At 32.5% G+C, this 18,110-nt stretch overlaps 1 protein-coding gene across 1 annotated transcript; it reads right to left on the minus strand.

The window, feature by feature from the left end:
* Nucleotides 1–2,788: 2,788 nt before the first annotated feature.
* Nucleotides 2,789–9,383, minus strand: LOC111448501 (pleiotropic drug resistance protein 1-like). Its single transcript, XM_023088160.1, has 22 exons — nucleotides 8,784–9,383; nucleotides 8,593–8,713; nucleotides 8,435–8,523; nucleotides 8,262–8,346; nucleotides 8,021–8,180; nucleotides 7,863–7,939; nucleotides 7,739–7,792; nucleotides 7,272–7,664; nucleotides 6,910–7,191; nucleotides 6,511–6,827; nucleotides 6,269–6,429; nucleotides 6,079–6,182; nucleotides 5,843–5,999; nucleotides 5,502–5,767; nucleotides 5,095–5,427; nucleotides 4,717–5,007; nucleotides 4,558–4,641; nucleotides 4,344–4,477; nucleotides 4,039–4,266; nucleotides 3,790–3,961; nucleotides 3,290–3,544; nucleotides 2,789–3,201 (listed from the first exon to the last, which is right to left on the minus strand). Exons 1-22 carry the CDS (start codon nucleotides 9,104–9,106, stop codon nucleotides 2,944–2,946), a joined length of 4,344 nt encoding a protein of 1,447 aa, XP_022943928.1. The 5' UTR covers nucleotides 9,107–9,383; the 3' UTR covers nucleotides 2,789–2,943.
* Nucleotides 9,384–18,110: the final 8,727 nt, after the last annotated feature.

Genomic DNA, 18,110 nt, shown 5'->3' on the forward strand with positions numbered 1-18,110 from the left:
CTATAAATGCTCCCATGCCAATAAAATTTGATTCTTTACTTAATAGACCTATTTGATTGGCTCGAAAGGTATGAATAGATTCAAACTAAGTTCATTTACTTTGGAATGGTTATAAATTGTAGGCGAATGATAAATTAGAGTTACGACCACTTTTTATTTATTTTAAGATTACATTTATATAACGATTAATTATGGTAAAAAAAAAAAAAACTATTACAAAGATTATAATGGTTGAAATGCCTCCTTAAAAGTCAAAATGCCGGACTAAGTTTCTTCGCAATTTTATGTTTTTAGATTGTATGCTCACAATCATTCCGTGTCATTTATTCATTTTGACTCTAAATCAACCGCTATTTTTCTATTTTGACGTTGATTTATTTGCCCAAATTTATATAAATGTCCAACTTTTAAAAATATTTGAGGTTGGTCAATGGCCCAACCAAGTAAGAAACTATACATATCCCTATGGTTTACTTGTCATTATTGCAAAATTGAAAATATGGTAAAGAAAAAAAAGGGTAATATTTTTCATAACTGCTCGGATTCATATTAATTTTTTTTAGGGTATTAAGGCTAACAACGCGGGTTTAGTGCAAAATTTTCATATTCTTCGACGGTGTGCTTTTCGATGAACTGTGAGACCTTTTTCATCTTTAACAAGAGCGTTTTAAATGTTGAAACTTTTTTTCTTCTTCAACAAGCTAAGTCAAACGACGAGTTGTTGTTCTGGTTGTTGGTATGTTATGTACGGCAAAACATTGTCTAGTCTATTGCAACGGTGAACTTCCGAGCTGTAAAATAAATATAAAATGCTTAATAAAGTTTAGCATTTGGAAGACTAAAAATGAAGGTTTAATTACTACAACAAACATGACGATGATTTAAGAGTAATACGTGGAAATTCTTGTCTTTATATGAGAATATATAATAAAATATGAACAAATAATTAAAAAAAAAAAAAAAAAATTGAGAGGGTGATGACGTGGCGTGTGAGAATAATTATGAATATAATAAAATAGTAATGACAGACTCCGTGAATTGCGGCGGAAGAAATTGGAATGTTCGAAGTCAAAATTTTGATTTGTCATTATTATAAAATAAAATTTCTATAATAATTAATATTATCTAAAGTCTATCTTAAACAATTGCATCATAAATGTATAAAAAATTCAATTAATTTGGATAACTTAACCTAAATTATAAATGTCGGGTTGGTTAGATGTTTTTGTGTTTGAACTAAGCTGAATTTTTTGAAAAACTGAAAATTCGGGTCTGTTTATGAACTGACATTTTTTTATTGAGTCAACTCGACCATCATGAAAATAGGATTACAACCCAACTCTGTCCTATTCTTAAGATTATTATTAATATTAAGAATATTTGACGTTTGTAACAAATGTTAGTGATGTAGTTTGACTTCTGAATTTTATATTTGAGATTTATAGTTAACGATTGGGTTGAGTTAGGTAGTGAACTCTGTTAAGGTACAAGTCGTGAGGTAGTTGCTTGGCGAACAAGATAAGGCAGTAGTATGCAATAATTTTTATTTTAATAGTTGATAGGTGGTTACCGTATATTTCCGGTTCAAAAGCTATATCATTTATATATTCTTGTTTAAAATTAAATGCGTAGATCCATGACTTAATTTGCAAATGTTTTATTTCAAATTTGTAAATTAAGGCAATCATGTAACGACGTCTTTAATTAGGCAAGAAAATTAGGGGCGTTAGACAACGACTTGCGTATGGCTCTGTTTAGTCGATCTCTCTACGCCCGGCTCCAACAATTCGGCTTAACTCTTGACTCAACTTGATTGCTTATTCGGCTTGGAATAGGGTATTTGCTATCGTTTCCTCCATTTTCGATCATTCTAGAGTTGGTTTTTTTGACCTTATTGGAGGCGTTTAACAATTTAACCCTAAATTGCTCAAATTAAGATACCTTGTGGGTAATATAGGTTAGAATGAACGATAAGCAGCATCTCAAACCATCTTTAGTATTATTGGTTAATTTCGGTTCAGGCCAACCAAGTAAATGACTCCATTATGGATTTGGTTTGAAGAATTATTTTTTTGTATGATGACACATGCCCTGTGGTCCTTACATAAAACAATTAAGCTATGTTAAGCCACGTTATGCATGTTTGACTATGTTATGATACATCATGCTAGATGGGCCACGTCATGAATAAAAGCTATATTATAATATGATCATACCATGTTGTATAAAAGTGTCTAAGATGCATAAATCTCCATATGAAAGCTAAGCTATGTATGAACGAACGCATGAGAATTATGTAAGCATAACTCACACACTTACTATATTATAGATATATGGAGGTTTGTTTGCATCATGTATTATGAGGTGTTCGATATAGAGCTCATCAGCGAGTGCTAGACCGACAAGCTAGGTCTAGGGAGTGTGCAAACCCACCTGGTGAACATGAGTTATGTATAGAGAAGTATTACACATCCAATTTTGCTAGGACTAGCTTTTCTTAAAAAATACTCAAGCTAAGTGCTACTCTTACATTTTAGGCAAAGGTAAAGCCCCCGTATGGATGACGGTGGCATCGCGTTGAAGATCATAAAACTTGTGTTATCAGGGGCAAAAAGACGATAAGTAGATACATAATTTCTTTTGTGCTTAGACAACAAAAAATCAGACACTGACAAAGCGATCTTTGATAGATTGATCGACGTACGAAGAACGCTCGACCGAAGGAATGAGTCATAAGATGAATTATCAGCCCTAATGTCAGGGGAACGAGTAGTTGCATTTGATTGAATAATCATCTATAAAAAAATATTTTATTATATATTTAGAGAACACAAAACATTTATTTCTTTACAAGCTTAATGAGTAAAAGAACAAAAAATAGTTGAATAAGCTACACTTTCATATCATTCCTCACAACATTACTAAAGTGTTTATTGTTTTGAATCACCTATTTTGGAAATTAAAGACCTTGATAGAGAACGCAAAGATGAACCCAAATAACACTGTAAACCCCACATGAACTGCTGCAACAATCCCCAAAAAGTCATACTTGTACCCGAAGTAACTTCTCACAAACTCGGCCACGGTTTGGTTCGAGTCCATTCGGTCTTCTATGTCCCCAAATTGGGATGTCACCAACCCATATAGTGTCCATGCCACAGGGCATATCCAGTAGTACCATCTCCACCATATTGGGATTTTCTGTCGCACGTTTCGGGATCAAAATATGTTAGAACGTTAGGTTCGATTGTTTCGAATGTGATATCAGAGGGAAAAGAAACGGACTCACCGTTCGAGGGATGATGAACCCGGAGAATAGGTTCCAAAAGCCATAGAAAGCAGATGAAACAATGGCAGCAATGTTGTGGTTAGGGGTTACAGCCACAGTCATCATCCCATAAAATGTGAAGTACAAAAGAGTGAAGTACATGAAGAAAATGTACCAAAAGAACTTAGCTGCAGTCCATTCAAATCCAATCATTCCATACACTATAACTCCATACACAATTGTTTGGATGAATATATATGGAAGTTCAATCACAACCTGCATCAAAAAAAGAAGAAAAAACTCAAATTTGCATATTCCTTTCTAAACCGAAACGTTATTGTAACAGCCCAAGTCCACCGCTAGGAGATATTATCTTCTTTGGGCTTCCCCTTTCGAGCTTCCCTTAAAGGTTTTTAAAACGCGTCTGCTAGGGGAAGGTTTCCACACCCTTATAAAGGGTGTTTTGTTCTCCTCCCCAACCAACATGGGACATCACAGTTATCGATGTTCGTTTTAATTACCTGTCCAAAAGCATATGGCAATGCTGAGTACATTCCTGCTGCTTTTTCTCTATAAAACACAGTTCTTTCAATGGCCACAACTGGTTGAACTGATGTAGCGTTTTGTACTCCAACGAACAGAACAGCAGCATACATGGAGCCCATGGCATTGAAAAGATCTTGCTGGTTGTCTCTGAAATAGCCAATATGATATCAATTTTTAAAGTTGAGTATCAGTTCATTAAGGGAATGTTTGTGTGTTCCTTTTACCTCTTGGATCCAAGATCCCAGAAGATAGTTCCAAACATCAAGGCTATGATTGTTGTGAACAAGAATCTCACAGCACTGTATGATGGGTTTCTCCAATACGAAAGATGTTGTTTCCATAGGCAAGCAATGCATTGAACCACGAAAGATTGGGAGTATTTAGTGGGAAAATACAACTCTTTGGAGTTTTCACTTGGAACACTTAGTTGTTTGATCAAATCCTTGTTTCTCCTGCATAATTTTGTTTGTTCATACTTCAAATTCTTGCATTTTTTGTGTTAAGATCATAATGATTGCCATTTACTTACCTAAAAAGCTCTGATTTTTTGTATAATGTGTTGAAGTTCACTCCAAGATTTGCTTCTTGAGATGCTGTGGTGACTTCAAGCATCCATGTTGCAGGGTTGTACCCATCTTTGATCTTTGGAACTCCTTCAATGCTCTGTAATGAATTGAATGAAAGGCTACGTTAGATGTTTTTCGGCTCGAAAATGGAAGTGTTTATACGATATGAAACGATACCTCGAAGTAATCGATCAAATGGATCGAATGTCGACCAATGGGACCGACGTATATCTCTTCACCTCCACGTCTTAACAAGAAAAGCTGCAAGAGAACATGATCTGAAATGATCAGCTATTTGGAGTGTTGTGATTGAGAGGGTAGTTTATTATATTATACCTCATCAAAAGCATCAAATATATCGATGCTTGGTTGGTGAATGGTGCAGACGACGGTTCGGCCTGTGTCGACTGTGTTCCTGACCGTTCTCATTACGATGGCTGCTGCTCGAGCATCAAGCCCAGAAGTTGGTTCATCCATGAATATTATAGATGGATTTGCAACAAGTTCAACAGCTATGGTTAATCTCTTGCGTTGCTCAGTTGAAAGTCCATTGACTCCAGGCAATCCAACAATTGAATCTCTTATTGGGTTGAGCTCAATAAGATTCATAACTTCCTCAACAAACATCTGCAAATCATAAACAAAACAGGCTCTGCACATGATCAAACCAAAATTGGTGACAAAAAAAGTGATAAGGAATGTGTTGAACTTCACCTTTCTGGTAGCATTATCAACATCAGGAGGCAACCGCAACCACGCCGAGTAAACAAGTGATTCGTAGACCGTAACGTGCGGAGAATGTATATCAGTTTGTTCACAATATCCCGAAATCCGAGCAAACGTTTCTTGATTTTTAGGATACCCGGAAATGGTGATGTTTCCATCTATGTATCCACCAGTTTTTCGCCCGGCTAACACATCCATAAGAGTTGTTTTTCCAGCACCACTGACACCCATCAGGGCCGTTAGAACTCCGGGCCTAAACGAACCGCTCACACCCTTCAATAGTTCGAGTCGGTCCTCAGTAACGCCTTCTGATTTCATTTCCTATGTATGACATTAGCACATCAGAGTCGTGTAAATAGTTGTTCATGTCATATCATATCATATCATATATATACCTGTGGCATGTCTACTGCATATCGAATTTCGTCGAACGTGATCGTATGCGGTTCGAAAGGAAGAACCATTCCTCTCTTCTTGTTCCTATCAGCTTCATTAATGCTTCCAACTCTTGCAGATGATGTTCTTGATGATAAACTAACCTCATTCTCACTCCTCTCTGCATTATAACTGCTATTTCCTTCTTGAACATCTTCAGATTTCTTCACACTTTTCTCAGTTGAGCTCTCTTTAGAGGACAGAATAGCCTGAGGCTTCCCAAAAGCTACAAAATTCAAACTCAAATATCAATAATCAAGACACGTTCGAGTGCATAACAAGTCGAGCTTCGACTACTTACGATCGAGGTACTTCAACGCGATAGTGAAAAGAAAATTGAATAGCAAAATATATCCAATTGTAGCTGCAACCCCAATCCAATACCATCTAGCTTCTGGGAAGATCCCACGTGATTTAAGTACCACAACTCCGAGTGATTCGGTCGAGTTCGGCGCCAACTGCAACAACGACGAGGAGGAGGAGGAGAGTCAGCGCTATAGTTGTTAGTATGCACAAATCAGAAAGCCATTTACTTACATGACTCCACTTATGGCCAAGAAACTCATTGACACCTATAGCATTTTGTGCATACATCATTGGAGAGATCCAGTAACCCCAAATCCACCAGGGATGAATGTTTTCTAAACACAAAGGAAGGGAAGTTGTGTATATCAGTAATTTTTCTGATGAAATGGCATTGAAAACACGTTAGTTACTCGAATCCAACCTCGAGCTATGATGAATCCACCCAAAACAAGAACTGTTAGTAAAGCAAATGATCCAAATGTATTTGAAACGATGAGATTTCGTCCTAACGATGCGATTAAACGAAATAGAGCCGACGCCATTTGGTTCACACACAACAGCAACAGAAACTGCTTGAAGAATCTGCAAGTTCATCATGTAGCTTAATGTTATCAAGCAGGTAATCATCAAATTTGGTGTTGAATGTTCTTCATTTTGCCTCACCTTTCGACGTTTGGATCGAATCCGATTACGTAGTAAGTCATTGCTACCCAAATCCCTACTTCAACAATTGTAATAGGGATCTTAAGAATCCATGTGGGAAGTGAATATGCCCAAGCCGGAAAGAACAGCAAGTCCCTTTGCTTGTAGAACACAGGAAGTTTCAAGATTGTCAAAGCTAGCTCAGAGAAACCATTGAACATGATTATCAAAATCGCAAAGAACATCGCCCCCATGTAAATTGATCCGTCGTCCGTCGTCCTTCGGTGCATCTTCGTTCGGAAAAACAACGTCATTGCCACAAAAGACATGATAATCAGCTGAAAAATGAACAAACATTGTGTCAAACATGTTCTTTCAGACATAGTGGATAAAGACATGAACTATGCAACTCATACTCACTTGAGTTAACTTAAAAATGTACACAAATGAGTTCCTTTTCATCAGCAAAAACTCCCTTGAAATGCATGCTTTCAACAGTTCCTTCTTGGTAGCACCATACGTTTTTGTTGTTAAAGCAGCTGGATGACTTTTAGATTTGTCAAATGGAATAGCAAGTTCATCACCAAGCTTCTTCCCGACATGAAACGATTGAAATGCTTCAGAAAACTCTCCCACATCGATGAATCTATAAGGCTCATCTCTCTTAGCCCAATACTGTTCTTGATCTTTCCTTGAGGTCACCTATAAAACAAAACAGTTTCCATCACAAAACCAAACAGATACATTAAAAAACAGGACAGCCAAACTCCAATTGAGCTTACTTCTTGTAAGAAATCTGCTACTCCTTTCCTCTGAGGACAAGTGAATCCCATATGTTCGAAGAACTCGAGCACGTTTTCGCGTGGACCTTGATACACAACTTGTCCATCTGATATCAGAATTATATCATCAAACAGCTCATAAGTTTCAGGGGCAGGTTGAAGAAGAGATATCAATGCAGTTCCATTCAGAATTTGAATGGATTGTCTCAATGAATTAACAATCTGGTACGTCGTCGAACTGTCCAATCCTGTTGATATCTCGTCCATGAACAAAGCTCGAGCCGGTCCGACCAGCATCTCCCCGGTTGTTACCCTCTTCTTTTGCCCACCAGAGATGCCTCTAAACATTTCATCTCCCACCATTGTATCAGCACAGATTTCTAATCCAAGAATCTGCATTGTTTTGTTTAAACAATCATTAGATTACACACAGACATTGTTTGATTATCATTACAACAAGTTTTCACCTTAAGAACATAATCTGTCACAACGTTGGTCTCTTGTCCTCCTAAAGCAGCCGCCTGCAAAATCCCAATGATATTAACACAAGACAAGCCAAACCCAAAATGGATATGGAATTTGGATATCAACCTTCATGATGATATCAAGATCTTGGTCAGGCTTAATATTTGCAGCCTTTTCTCTCCTTGATAGCTCTGTTAACATATCTACAGAGAAAAAAATGTTGGGATTTACAATAACTTCGTAAGAATTTCATGAACAAAACATGAATGGTGTTGTAAACTCACCATAACGTTGATCAACTCCTTGACATCTCGCTGAAAATGATAACGTTTCTCTCACAGTCATTTCTCCAATGTGAAGATCTTGTTGGCTAATGTAAGCTGATGTTCTTTGTGGAACAAACTCATTCATTCCATGTCCATTATAAGTAACTCTCCCAGAAACCTGTCAAATACAAACAACCAACCACAATCAGCTCAAATTTAGAATCAAAATCTTTTGAGAGATGGGATTTTTCTGTCTTACTTTGAGATCATTCCCAAGCTTTCCAGATAATGCTCGGAGTAACGTCGTCTTGCCGGAGCTCGGCGGCCCCAAAAGAAGACTTATTCTGCAAATGCCATGAAATCAAAAGCTTAAGGTAATAGCATTTCATGATTGTTAATATCAAATCAATACCAATATCAATATCAATATACCTTCCTGGCTTGATGATTCCACTAACATCATGAAGAATTGATAGATGTTTCTTTCTATTTGGGATGATATGACAGTAGCTCAGAAACCCCTTGAAAGAGAGTCAAAATATTAGAAGTTTTGGCCATAAAAAGCTGTAAGAACAAGAAAAGAAAGCTACCTCAAGCATGTTGAGAGAAAAGTTGAAAATGGTTGGTAAAGCTCTGTCGGCTGTATGAGCCTCTGCTTCAACATTCAAATGCTCAAATCGAACTTCAATGGCAGGAAGATCAAGCCCAACTCTACAAAACCCACCTTCCAATTCAACAAAACACCAAAAAAAACATAACCCATTTCATAAACAAACAATACCTTTCCATTCTGTTCTTCAATTTGAGTAAGAATCTTTCATTATCTTCCTCAGCGATCTTGACAAGCCGTTCCAAGATGTTCCTCCGCTCCAACAAACCCAGATTTTGAACATCGATTTCTCTAGCAGATTCACCTTCAAGAGACAAAATCCCTCTCCTAACACGTAAATAAGTAGGAAGCCTTTCAATGGAAGCCCATTTAAGAGCTTCTTCATCATCTTCATCACGAGATGACTTGGAAAACACATCCATGGCGCTGTTCCTCCATATAGTTGAGCTGTTCATACGCGTACTGCTCACTCTATAAATCTCTCCATTGTCCATCTTCAACACTCTGTTTTACAACCCTTGAGAAAAAACCAATCATAAAAACAGAGCAAACACTCTGTTTCTCCTTCAAAGAAGGGAAAATGAAGAAAAAGTAGAGATTTTGAGAGAAATGTGAAGTGGGTTTGGTGTACTTATAGGTGTGGAAGAACAAGGAAAGAAAAAGATGAAATTTTGAATCATATTAGAAGAGAAAGGAGAGAGAAAGTTGAATTAAAAAAAAAAGTCCATATTCGGTGGCGCCATGAACATCACCTGTGTAAGCCCCTGGCTTGCGCTGCAAACATAATAACGAAATTCAATCTAATAAAAATTCTTAATTTACCAACTTTTTTATTTATTTTAAATATATATATATATATATATATATTTTATAATTTCCATTTTTTCTAATAAATCCAATAATATATATTAAACGTCACTCGTGACAAAAACATAAATGTTATGGTAAGTTTTAGATTTTTCCTTTGCTTCTAAAGTTCGATAACTACTATGAGTTGATCAAACAACATAAAGAAGAGAACTAGAAGATTCGAAAGAAATATTTCAAATCTTATGATAACTACTAATCCGTAAGCATAAGAAAAAGAAATATCGGTAAGTGTAAGAACAGTAAAAAAAATATAATAAAACAATAATCGAATACCTCTCGATCTCTTCACTCCTTTCTCTAAAATACCTCTTTCGGGATCCTTGATGCAAACGAAAAAAACAGTAAATAAAAATGGTTTTAAGCAAATTTACAGTAAATTATTTGAGTAAATTATTTTATCATATATAGCAGTCATTTTCTAGAAAAGAAAATAAAATCAGAATAAATTTTAAGGAATTTTCTTTTTCAGGAATTAAACATAAAATACTATATTTATTTAACTTTTAAGGTATTTAAAAAAAAAAAAAAGAATATTTAAGGTTTTTATTTCATTATTTAAAATTATTATTATTATCTTATTTATGAAGCAATAGAGAATCATTATTTGCATGTGGAAATAAGTCATTCTTAATGAACTTGTCTTCTTTATTTCATTTTTTTAATGAAATAATTAAAATATATAATAACAGAATATTAATGTCATATTTTAAAAAAATATTAACTAAGTTGACATTCTTTTTATCTTATTCTATCTTTACAAATTCACCCAACTCCTCTAAAAAAAAAAAATTATTTTTTTTATTTATATATATTAACGTCATTAGATTTGACAATTATGGTATAAAAAAACGACATAAATTAAAATTTTAAATTTTATAAATAAATATAAGTAATCATATTTTTAGTAAATACGTATATTTATTTAATAATAAAGATTCATACATAAATCACTTATAACAAATCGTTGATATATCGAGTTGTCTAAGTGTATACCTTAATATTAATTGACGATTTTATAAATAATCATAATAATAATAATAATAATAATAATAATAATAATAATAATAATAATAATAATAATAATAATAATAATAATAATAATAATAATAATGTAAAAAAGAAGAGTCAACTAAACGATATTTTGAAGCCCAAAAATATCCTTATTCAATTTTTTAATTGAAGTATTTGAGCATCTAAATCTTGTGTTCCAAAAGAATCTTCTTGGGGGGTTAAATTGGTAAAATCACCTCTCTAGTTTGGATGCCTTTTTTTAAAAAAAAATAAAATAAAAGATTGAAATTACTTGGTCAACTTTCTTAAATACTATGAATCTTGTAAAGCCACGCTACAAAATCCTATTTGTTTTCTAACGGATTTTAATTCATCTATTTTTTAAAAATAAAATAAATACCAAATTTAAATTTATAAATATAAATGTTTCAATTTCGACTCTAGACATTAAATTATACCTTCTGTTAATATTCAGGCACGTTCTCAATAATAATATAATTATATCGAATACTTCTACATAATTTTAGAATTATTTTTTAATTAATTTAATTTTTTTAAAAAATTTTAAAAATTAAAATAGAAAAATATATTATTTAAAAGAAGGTGTTTAAATATTTGCATTGATGACGAAGACTTTTAACCAAATTTCCTTTTTTTAATAATTTCAATTGAAAAAATTTAAGGAATTAATATTTAATTTGGAGTTTGGATTTGATTTTGTGTGTTAAAAGCACCGAATCCTTTGGCGTGAGCAATTCTAGAAGCCATGGATTTTAAAACCCAAATTATTTAATATTAATAATTCTTTTTTTTTTAAAATATATATATATATCTATATTGACGTCTGCGCTTACTTCATCTATCTTTGACTTTACACGTGGCAGCTCCTGATTTGACTTCATATTGAGCTGCTGTGTCTTGAGGTTCAATTGTTTCTTATTTTGGTTGCCTTCTTCTGCACGATCAGCTTCACCAAATTAATTTCTTCAATATATTATTATTTATTTTATTCTTTTTTATAATAACGGCTGCTTCAAAATGGTTTATTTCATTTCCTTTTTTTAATTATTTATTTTGGATAATAATATTAATAGGAGGTTTGTCAATATATATATATATATATTTACCATTGACTTTTACTAAACTAATTTAGAAATAATTATCTCAAATATTTTCTCAAATATGTATATATTTTTTCTAACAAATAAGTTGATTTTTATATTTAATTACTGTCGTTTTTGTTTTGCGTGTAAATAATCATTTTTATTTTATAATTTTCTATAATCAGATTACTTATTTCTCACTTTTAACGAGTGAAAACTGTCATCAAAGATTGACACTAATTTTTATAGGATACTTTGTCCTCACTCACATATATTTCAGGAAAATTTGAAATTCTTATGATTGAGGAACTGAAAAAGATAAATGCATTTTGTTTGGGGTGTGTATGCATATTTAACCTAATTATGGTGCTTATTTATTTACGGACTATATTTTTATATAGACGAAGAAGGTGATTTCAATATTTAAAATATAAACTATGGGATTAGGATTAGGGGTGTTTATGGTCTCTCTTCTAATTTTTTCAACTGGCGTGAATATAAAGAAAAACAAATGCGATTGGACTTACCATGGGATATTCTACGCTTTTTGTCTCCGCGCAATAACCAATTCAAGGATGGGGACGCGCCAATGAATTTCATGACTGCGATATGCACGTACGCTTCTCTCTTTCTCGGGTGTGTGTGTTGCATAATAGGGATTGAGGGAGTGAAAGCTGGGAGAGTTTTTGAAAGGGCGTGGGTGGTTTCCATTAAGAGATTCGAGAACTCGACCCGTTTATACCATAAAAGTTAGGTTGAGTTAGTTCTTTTAATCGTTTGGGTATTGAATTTTTAGAAAATTGAAAATTTGAGCCAGTTCGTGAGTTAAAAAAAAATATATTTTTTAATCTAATCCGGCCCGTATATACCCTTCCTTTCTAATTAAGATTGACGTTAAATGTGTGTACCATAGTTTTTGAAAATTGTAATTAAAATTATTCATAAAAACAATTAAATTAACAAAAAAGAAAATTAAATTAAAAACATTTTATTGTTAAAGTATTGACCGTTATTGTGCTTAGTCATCTTCAATTAAATTAGTTAAAGTATTTTTTGAGTTCAACACGGGAGGGCAGAAATTTAAAACTTTGTACTTTATTGAGTCGACGATATATATTTTTACTGAATTGTGCTCGAGTTAATTATAAAAAATACTTATTAATCTTTAACCATTAAAAGAAAGAATGCCCGCCACATACTCTATAAAATTTTATTCGAACTAGTAAAATAATTTAATTACTAGACAAAGTAACATTTTTTTTCCATTTCAGAGCATAGACATGGTAAAATTTGAATTCGGTGAAATTCTAATCCGTGTTAAAGGACCGGGTTTAGGTTAACTTTCACAAAAGTATTATTAATTTCAAAGTTATTTTTTTTACTTTATTTACCTAATTAATTTGTGATTATCCTTTTTTATCTTTTTATCCTATAAATTTAATTTTTTTAAAATTTATTGCTCTTACTCGCCCTTTATTTAATTATTTTTTAGTTAAATAATGTTCATATATTTATGTCACGTTGACTACATATTTAAAAAGAATATATATATATATATTTTATAAGCTCAATATTAATAATTTTATTAACCATACGAATTATAGTAATTACATATAAAAACTTTAGCAATAATATTAAAATATTAGGCCTATTATAATGGTTCGTTGGATATTTATTTTGAAAAGAAAATAATAATAATAATAATAATAAGTGGACTTTTCAACTACCACCACCCCACAAAATAGCAACCAATCATAAGATTCCACGTTTCAATTTAACCCTTAAATAATCTCAAAATTCCCATATTCCAAACATAAAATTTTCATAATCTCATATATTTATGTCACACCTCACTTCAATACTTAACATATAATAAACACTTTGGTCCAAACCTTTATACATTATAATAATCATCGTTATTATTATAATAACGGAATATATTTTTATTAAATATATAAAAATTTTATAATTTAATATTTAAATTCGTCATCATCGATTCATTCGTAAAAGAGAGGCGGCTAAAAAGTACATTATTCATAGATTTTATATAATAGTAGTTATGATGATATAGTGGAAGTCGTCCAATTCAACACGACAATATTTTTTAATAAAAATTAATTATTATTATACTCAAAATTACATAAATATTATTATAGATTCATAATATATATATATATATATTTATTTATTTATTTATTGTAAATAAAATATTTAAGCACTTTTTTCTTTTTAAAAAATATTTTTATCATATTGAAAACTTACCTGCTTTTTTTTTTTTAATAATTGTTTTGAATAAGAAACTTATTCAAAATTTTTAAATGTTAATTAATTTATTTATTATTTAGAAAATACACATTTGATTTGACATCTATAATCACCGGATAAGGTCTACTTATCATATTTTAAATCAAACCGTTTTTTCAATTATTAAATATTATTTTAATTTCTATTTTTTTTCCTCTAAAAAAAATATTATTTTGTATAACTTGTTCAAACTTAAGCATGATGTAACAATTTAACTCTACCGCTAGCACATATTGTTTTCTTTAGACTTTCTTTTTCGGACTTCCTTTCAATGTTTTTAAAATATGTTTGTTAGGGAGTGATTTCCACACCCATATAAAAAATGTTTCACCGATATGGGATCTCACAATCCACCCCATTTAGAGCCTAGTGTCCTCTCGTTGGCATACCAGACTAGGATCTCACACATAACTTCAGGCTACATTAGTCAGACACAAGATAGAGATTTAGACCAAAATAGAATGATGTTAAAAATCAAGGGTCAAATAGACATTTTGAAAGTTTACGAACCCTAAAACGCTCTATGACCAGAATGATATTTAAATCTTTTCTCGTGTCGTGAGACAAAGATGTATGTAAGTGCCCATGTTTGAGGAGCTTAAACTTAGTATTTAGAGCATAATACAATAAAGAGAACACATAGTAGAATCTCTACCAAACTCCATTTAGAATGTGAGGTGGAACACACTCATGTTTGGTAAGAAGGAGGGACCAAAGTTAGTAGTGAATATGACACAAAACAAAATGGTGTCTTTTTGTTGGCCAAGAAGTAATAATTTTAGATGAGAAACACTTTGTGGTGGATATAAAGTTGTGGGTTGAGCTTCATTATGTTTGAAATAGAAGGTTTGAGATGATGCCACTCAAACATATGAGACATGCTAGACCCACTTTGGAGAGGACATTAGGGTTTTAAAGTGCTTCTTCAAACTCACCATATTCCACATATGAATTTGGTTGAGTTCTTCCAAATCTCTTTGTGTTTTCATCATGAAATATGTAATGATGCTTAAATTTGTAATGTTTTGGTTGGTGGTGGTCTATTCCCACTTGTGTAAGAGTGATGTATGCATTTGGAGAAGAACAATAAGAAAATGAATCAACACAAATGCACACCCTTGTTCTAATAATGACAACTCAAAGTTCTTCATTAAACCCCATTTTGTTATGTATTATAAAAACTAATTTAGCATGGTGATGCATGTAACAACCCATAGGAAGGTCTAACGTGTTAGGTTTGACATGTACCCATGTCGAGATTGACCTGTTAACCGACCAAGTACTGAAATTATGTGATCTCCTGATGAGAGGATCATTAGTTTGTAATGTGAATGACGCGTTGACCTAATCCCATGTTGGAATTGACCTATTAGTGGACCAAGCGATGAAATTGTGTGATCCTGATGAGAGTTTGGAATACATGTTATTCCATCTGTAACGACTCTGGATTTCTAGTAACTTAAAGTTGCTACTGCCATCATAGTCTATGATCTTATGTGGAACTAAACATTTAAAAATTCATATTAAAACATTGTCGTGGACTTCCATGTTTGAAAGTATCTTTAAAACAATATAAAGAAATCTAAGAACATCTTATACTATCTTGAATCTAAGAAAATGAAATACTAATATTCTATGCACGTGTCATGGTCTCTACTTGCAATACTTTCATCAGCCGTACACGGGTGTCTTGCCTTTACTTGAAATAGAAGTAGCACACGGCTGGAGTATTTTAAGAAATACTGAGTAAGTGACTCCACTATTAAGGTCAGGAAATGCAAACACATGCCACTCATGATCTAGGTACCTATTGTTAAAACCATCATAGGGGTGGGCTCCAATCCGAACAAAATTGGATGTATAGTACTTCCTTACACATGACCCACACGTGCGAGTGTGGATCCCCAGGCGGTTCACACTCCCCCTAGACCTATCATAGTCGAGCTAGCTGCCCGTAGCGACATCTAGAGGTCAGTAAACCCCTGAGTATCATGCAAAGCATGATCATCATCATCATCATAGTGTACGCGTCCATACTCATCATCATCATAAATAGGAAAGTAACCCGAGGTACATGTATACACATAATGCATGAGGTTCTTATAGTTTTCATGTTTAAATCATCTTTATGACACAACCCTATACTCGTTTTCATATTACTCTAAATAACATGCATGGCCTCATACGATCATCATCATTAACATTAACTAGGGTTATGTCTTAGGAAAATCTTCATCCTAATGCATCATGATATTTAATATATGCACATCATCTTAATATGGAATAACGTCATATTAAATCATCTCATCATCATACATCTTACATCGTCATGTTATCATGCATCATTATCATCATGTCATCATGTCATATCATCACATCATCATACCATCATTACATTATCATATAATGTCGTCTCATCCTCATATAACATCATCACATCATCATACAACATCATTACATCATCATATAACGTTGTCTCATCCTCATATAACATCATCACATCATCATACAACATCATTACATCATCATATAACATCGTCATATCATCATACAACATCATTACATCATCATTACATCATCATATAACGTTGTCGTATCATCATATAACATCATCACATCATCATACAATATCATTACATCATCCTATAACATAAATCATAAATGACACATGCAAAGGCCACTGGGCATGTGTCATCATACATAAGGTAAGTCGTCCGGCCGAATTAATAATAAGACCACTTACTTGGTTGACCTTAGCCAAATTTCTATCTAACTCCAAATTTACTTGCTTTCATCTTTCGAATTTGTTCTCACTTATATCGAGGCTTCACTTATTTTGAACATAAACTTAATTGCCTCAGTAAAAGTCAAATTCCACGAATTGTATTCACTGGTCCAAACAATAATAATTTCTCAAATTTTCCATTTTTTCTTCTCTATTTAGGTTGTACCACTCAATGTTTTTCCCCTATGTTTTTTTTTTTGGTTCTATTCACAATTACTTTGAGCCAGGATTTTTTTTAAAAAATGGCTACTCACTTACTCAAATATCTGGTTAATAAATGAGAAAAAAATTTAATGATTTTCTTAGATTTTCTAGAACATAGGAATCATTTTAATATTCTTTTTCCAACACATTTCAAGAGATTGGTAAGAAAATAGATGAAATTCTGACTAAAAATGAATTTGAAAATTGACTTACCAAAATGGTCTCGAAACGATAACATTACTTCTTGTGAGCTTGAATATGTGCAATAACGCACGAAGAACAAATAAAGTTTACACTCTTGAAAGGAATGAGGAGAGAGATTGGATCGCACCATCCAAGAGAGGTTACATGCCCTTTTTTCCTTTTATTTTTAATATTATTTTTTTACTCCTTGTTACACAATCATTCACTCACAATCTAACGTGTGATATGAACCAAAATATCAATCATGTAATATAAACTTCAAGAAAAATGTGAAGAAAATATTGTTTAAATTATCACAAAATGTTGCAATTCATGCATAGTAAAGGAAATTAAGCTTCATTTGTTCTTAGATGACTAGAAATTTTGGGTGGATGATAATTTTGAGTTTATGGTATTTATTTAATGTATTTTAAAACTTATTTACATAATTAAATTATGGTCATAAAGTATACGTGGCCAGGTCATGAAATATAAAAGTTATAACTTTTTAAGTGTCTCACGGAAGGTTAAAATTCATTTTGAGCCTATAAAGCCATGTATGTTATCTATGTAAAAAAAGACTCTGATATGTAATAAAAAAAGCATTTGTGCTTCATTTTAGCTAAGGGCTAAGTTTCTTTGCGATTATATATAGTTTAGATTACATGTTTAGAATCATTCAAGCTTGACATGATCGATCTTACTTATAGAATGATACGAATCTCAAACAAATGTTCTTGTCTTAAGATATTCGATCAACAAGATAATCTAAATCTTACTCTCTTTGTAGTACTCCTTATCATTTGGTATCAGAACCCACAAGGTAATTTAAATTTTACATTTCCTTAGGTGGATTCCTTATCATTTGGTTTCAATTTACATGACTAACAAATAACCATAGACTTTTTTTAGTTCAACAATTTCTTAATTATTGTTATTGAACTAAGTTTACTTTGACTGAAAATTTCGCAAGTTGATCACGAGATCAATTATATCAAATAGTATGGATTAAGGTTCCTATTGAGACTTTGAAGTCCG

The sequence above is a fragment of the Cucurbita moschata genome, unplaced genomic scaffold (assembly GCF_002738365.1).
Source record: "Cucurbita moschata cultivar Rifu unplaced genomic scaffold, Cmos_1.0 Cmo_Scf00010, whole genome shotgun sequence".
Lineage (NCBI taxonomy): Eukaryota > Viridiplantae > Streptophyta > Magnoliopsida > Cucurbitales > Cucurbitaceae > Cucurbita > Cucurbita moschata.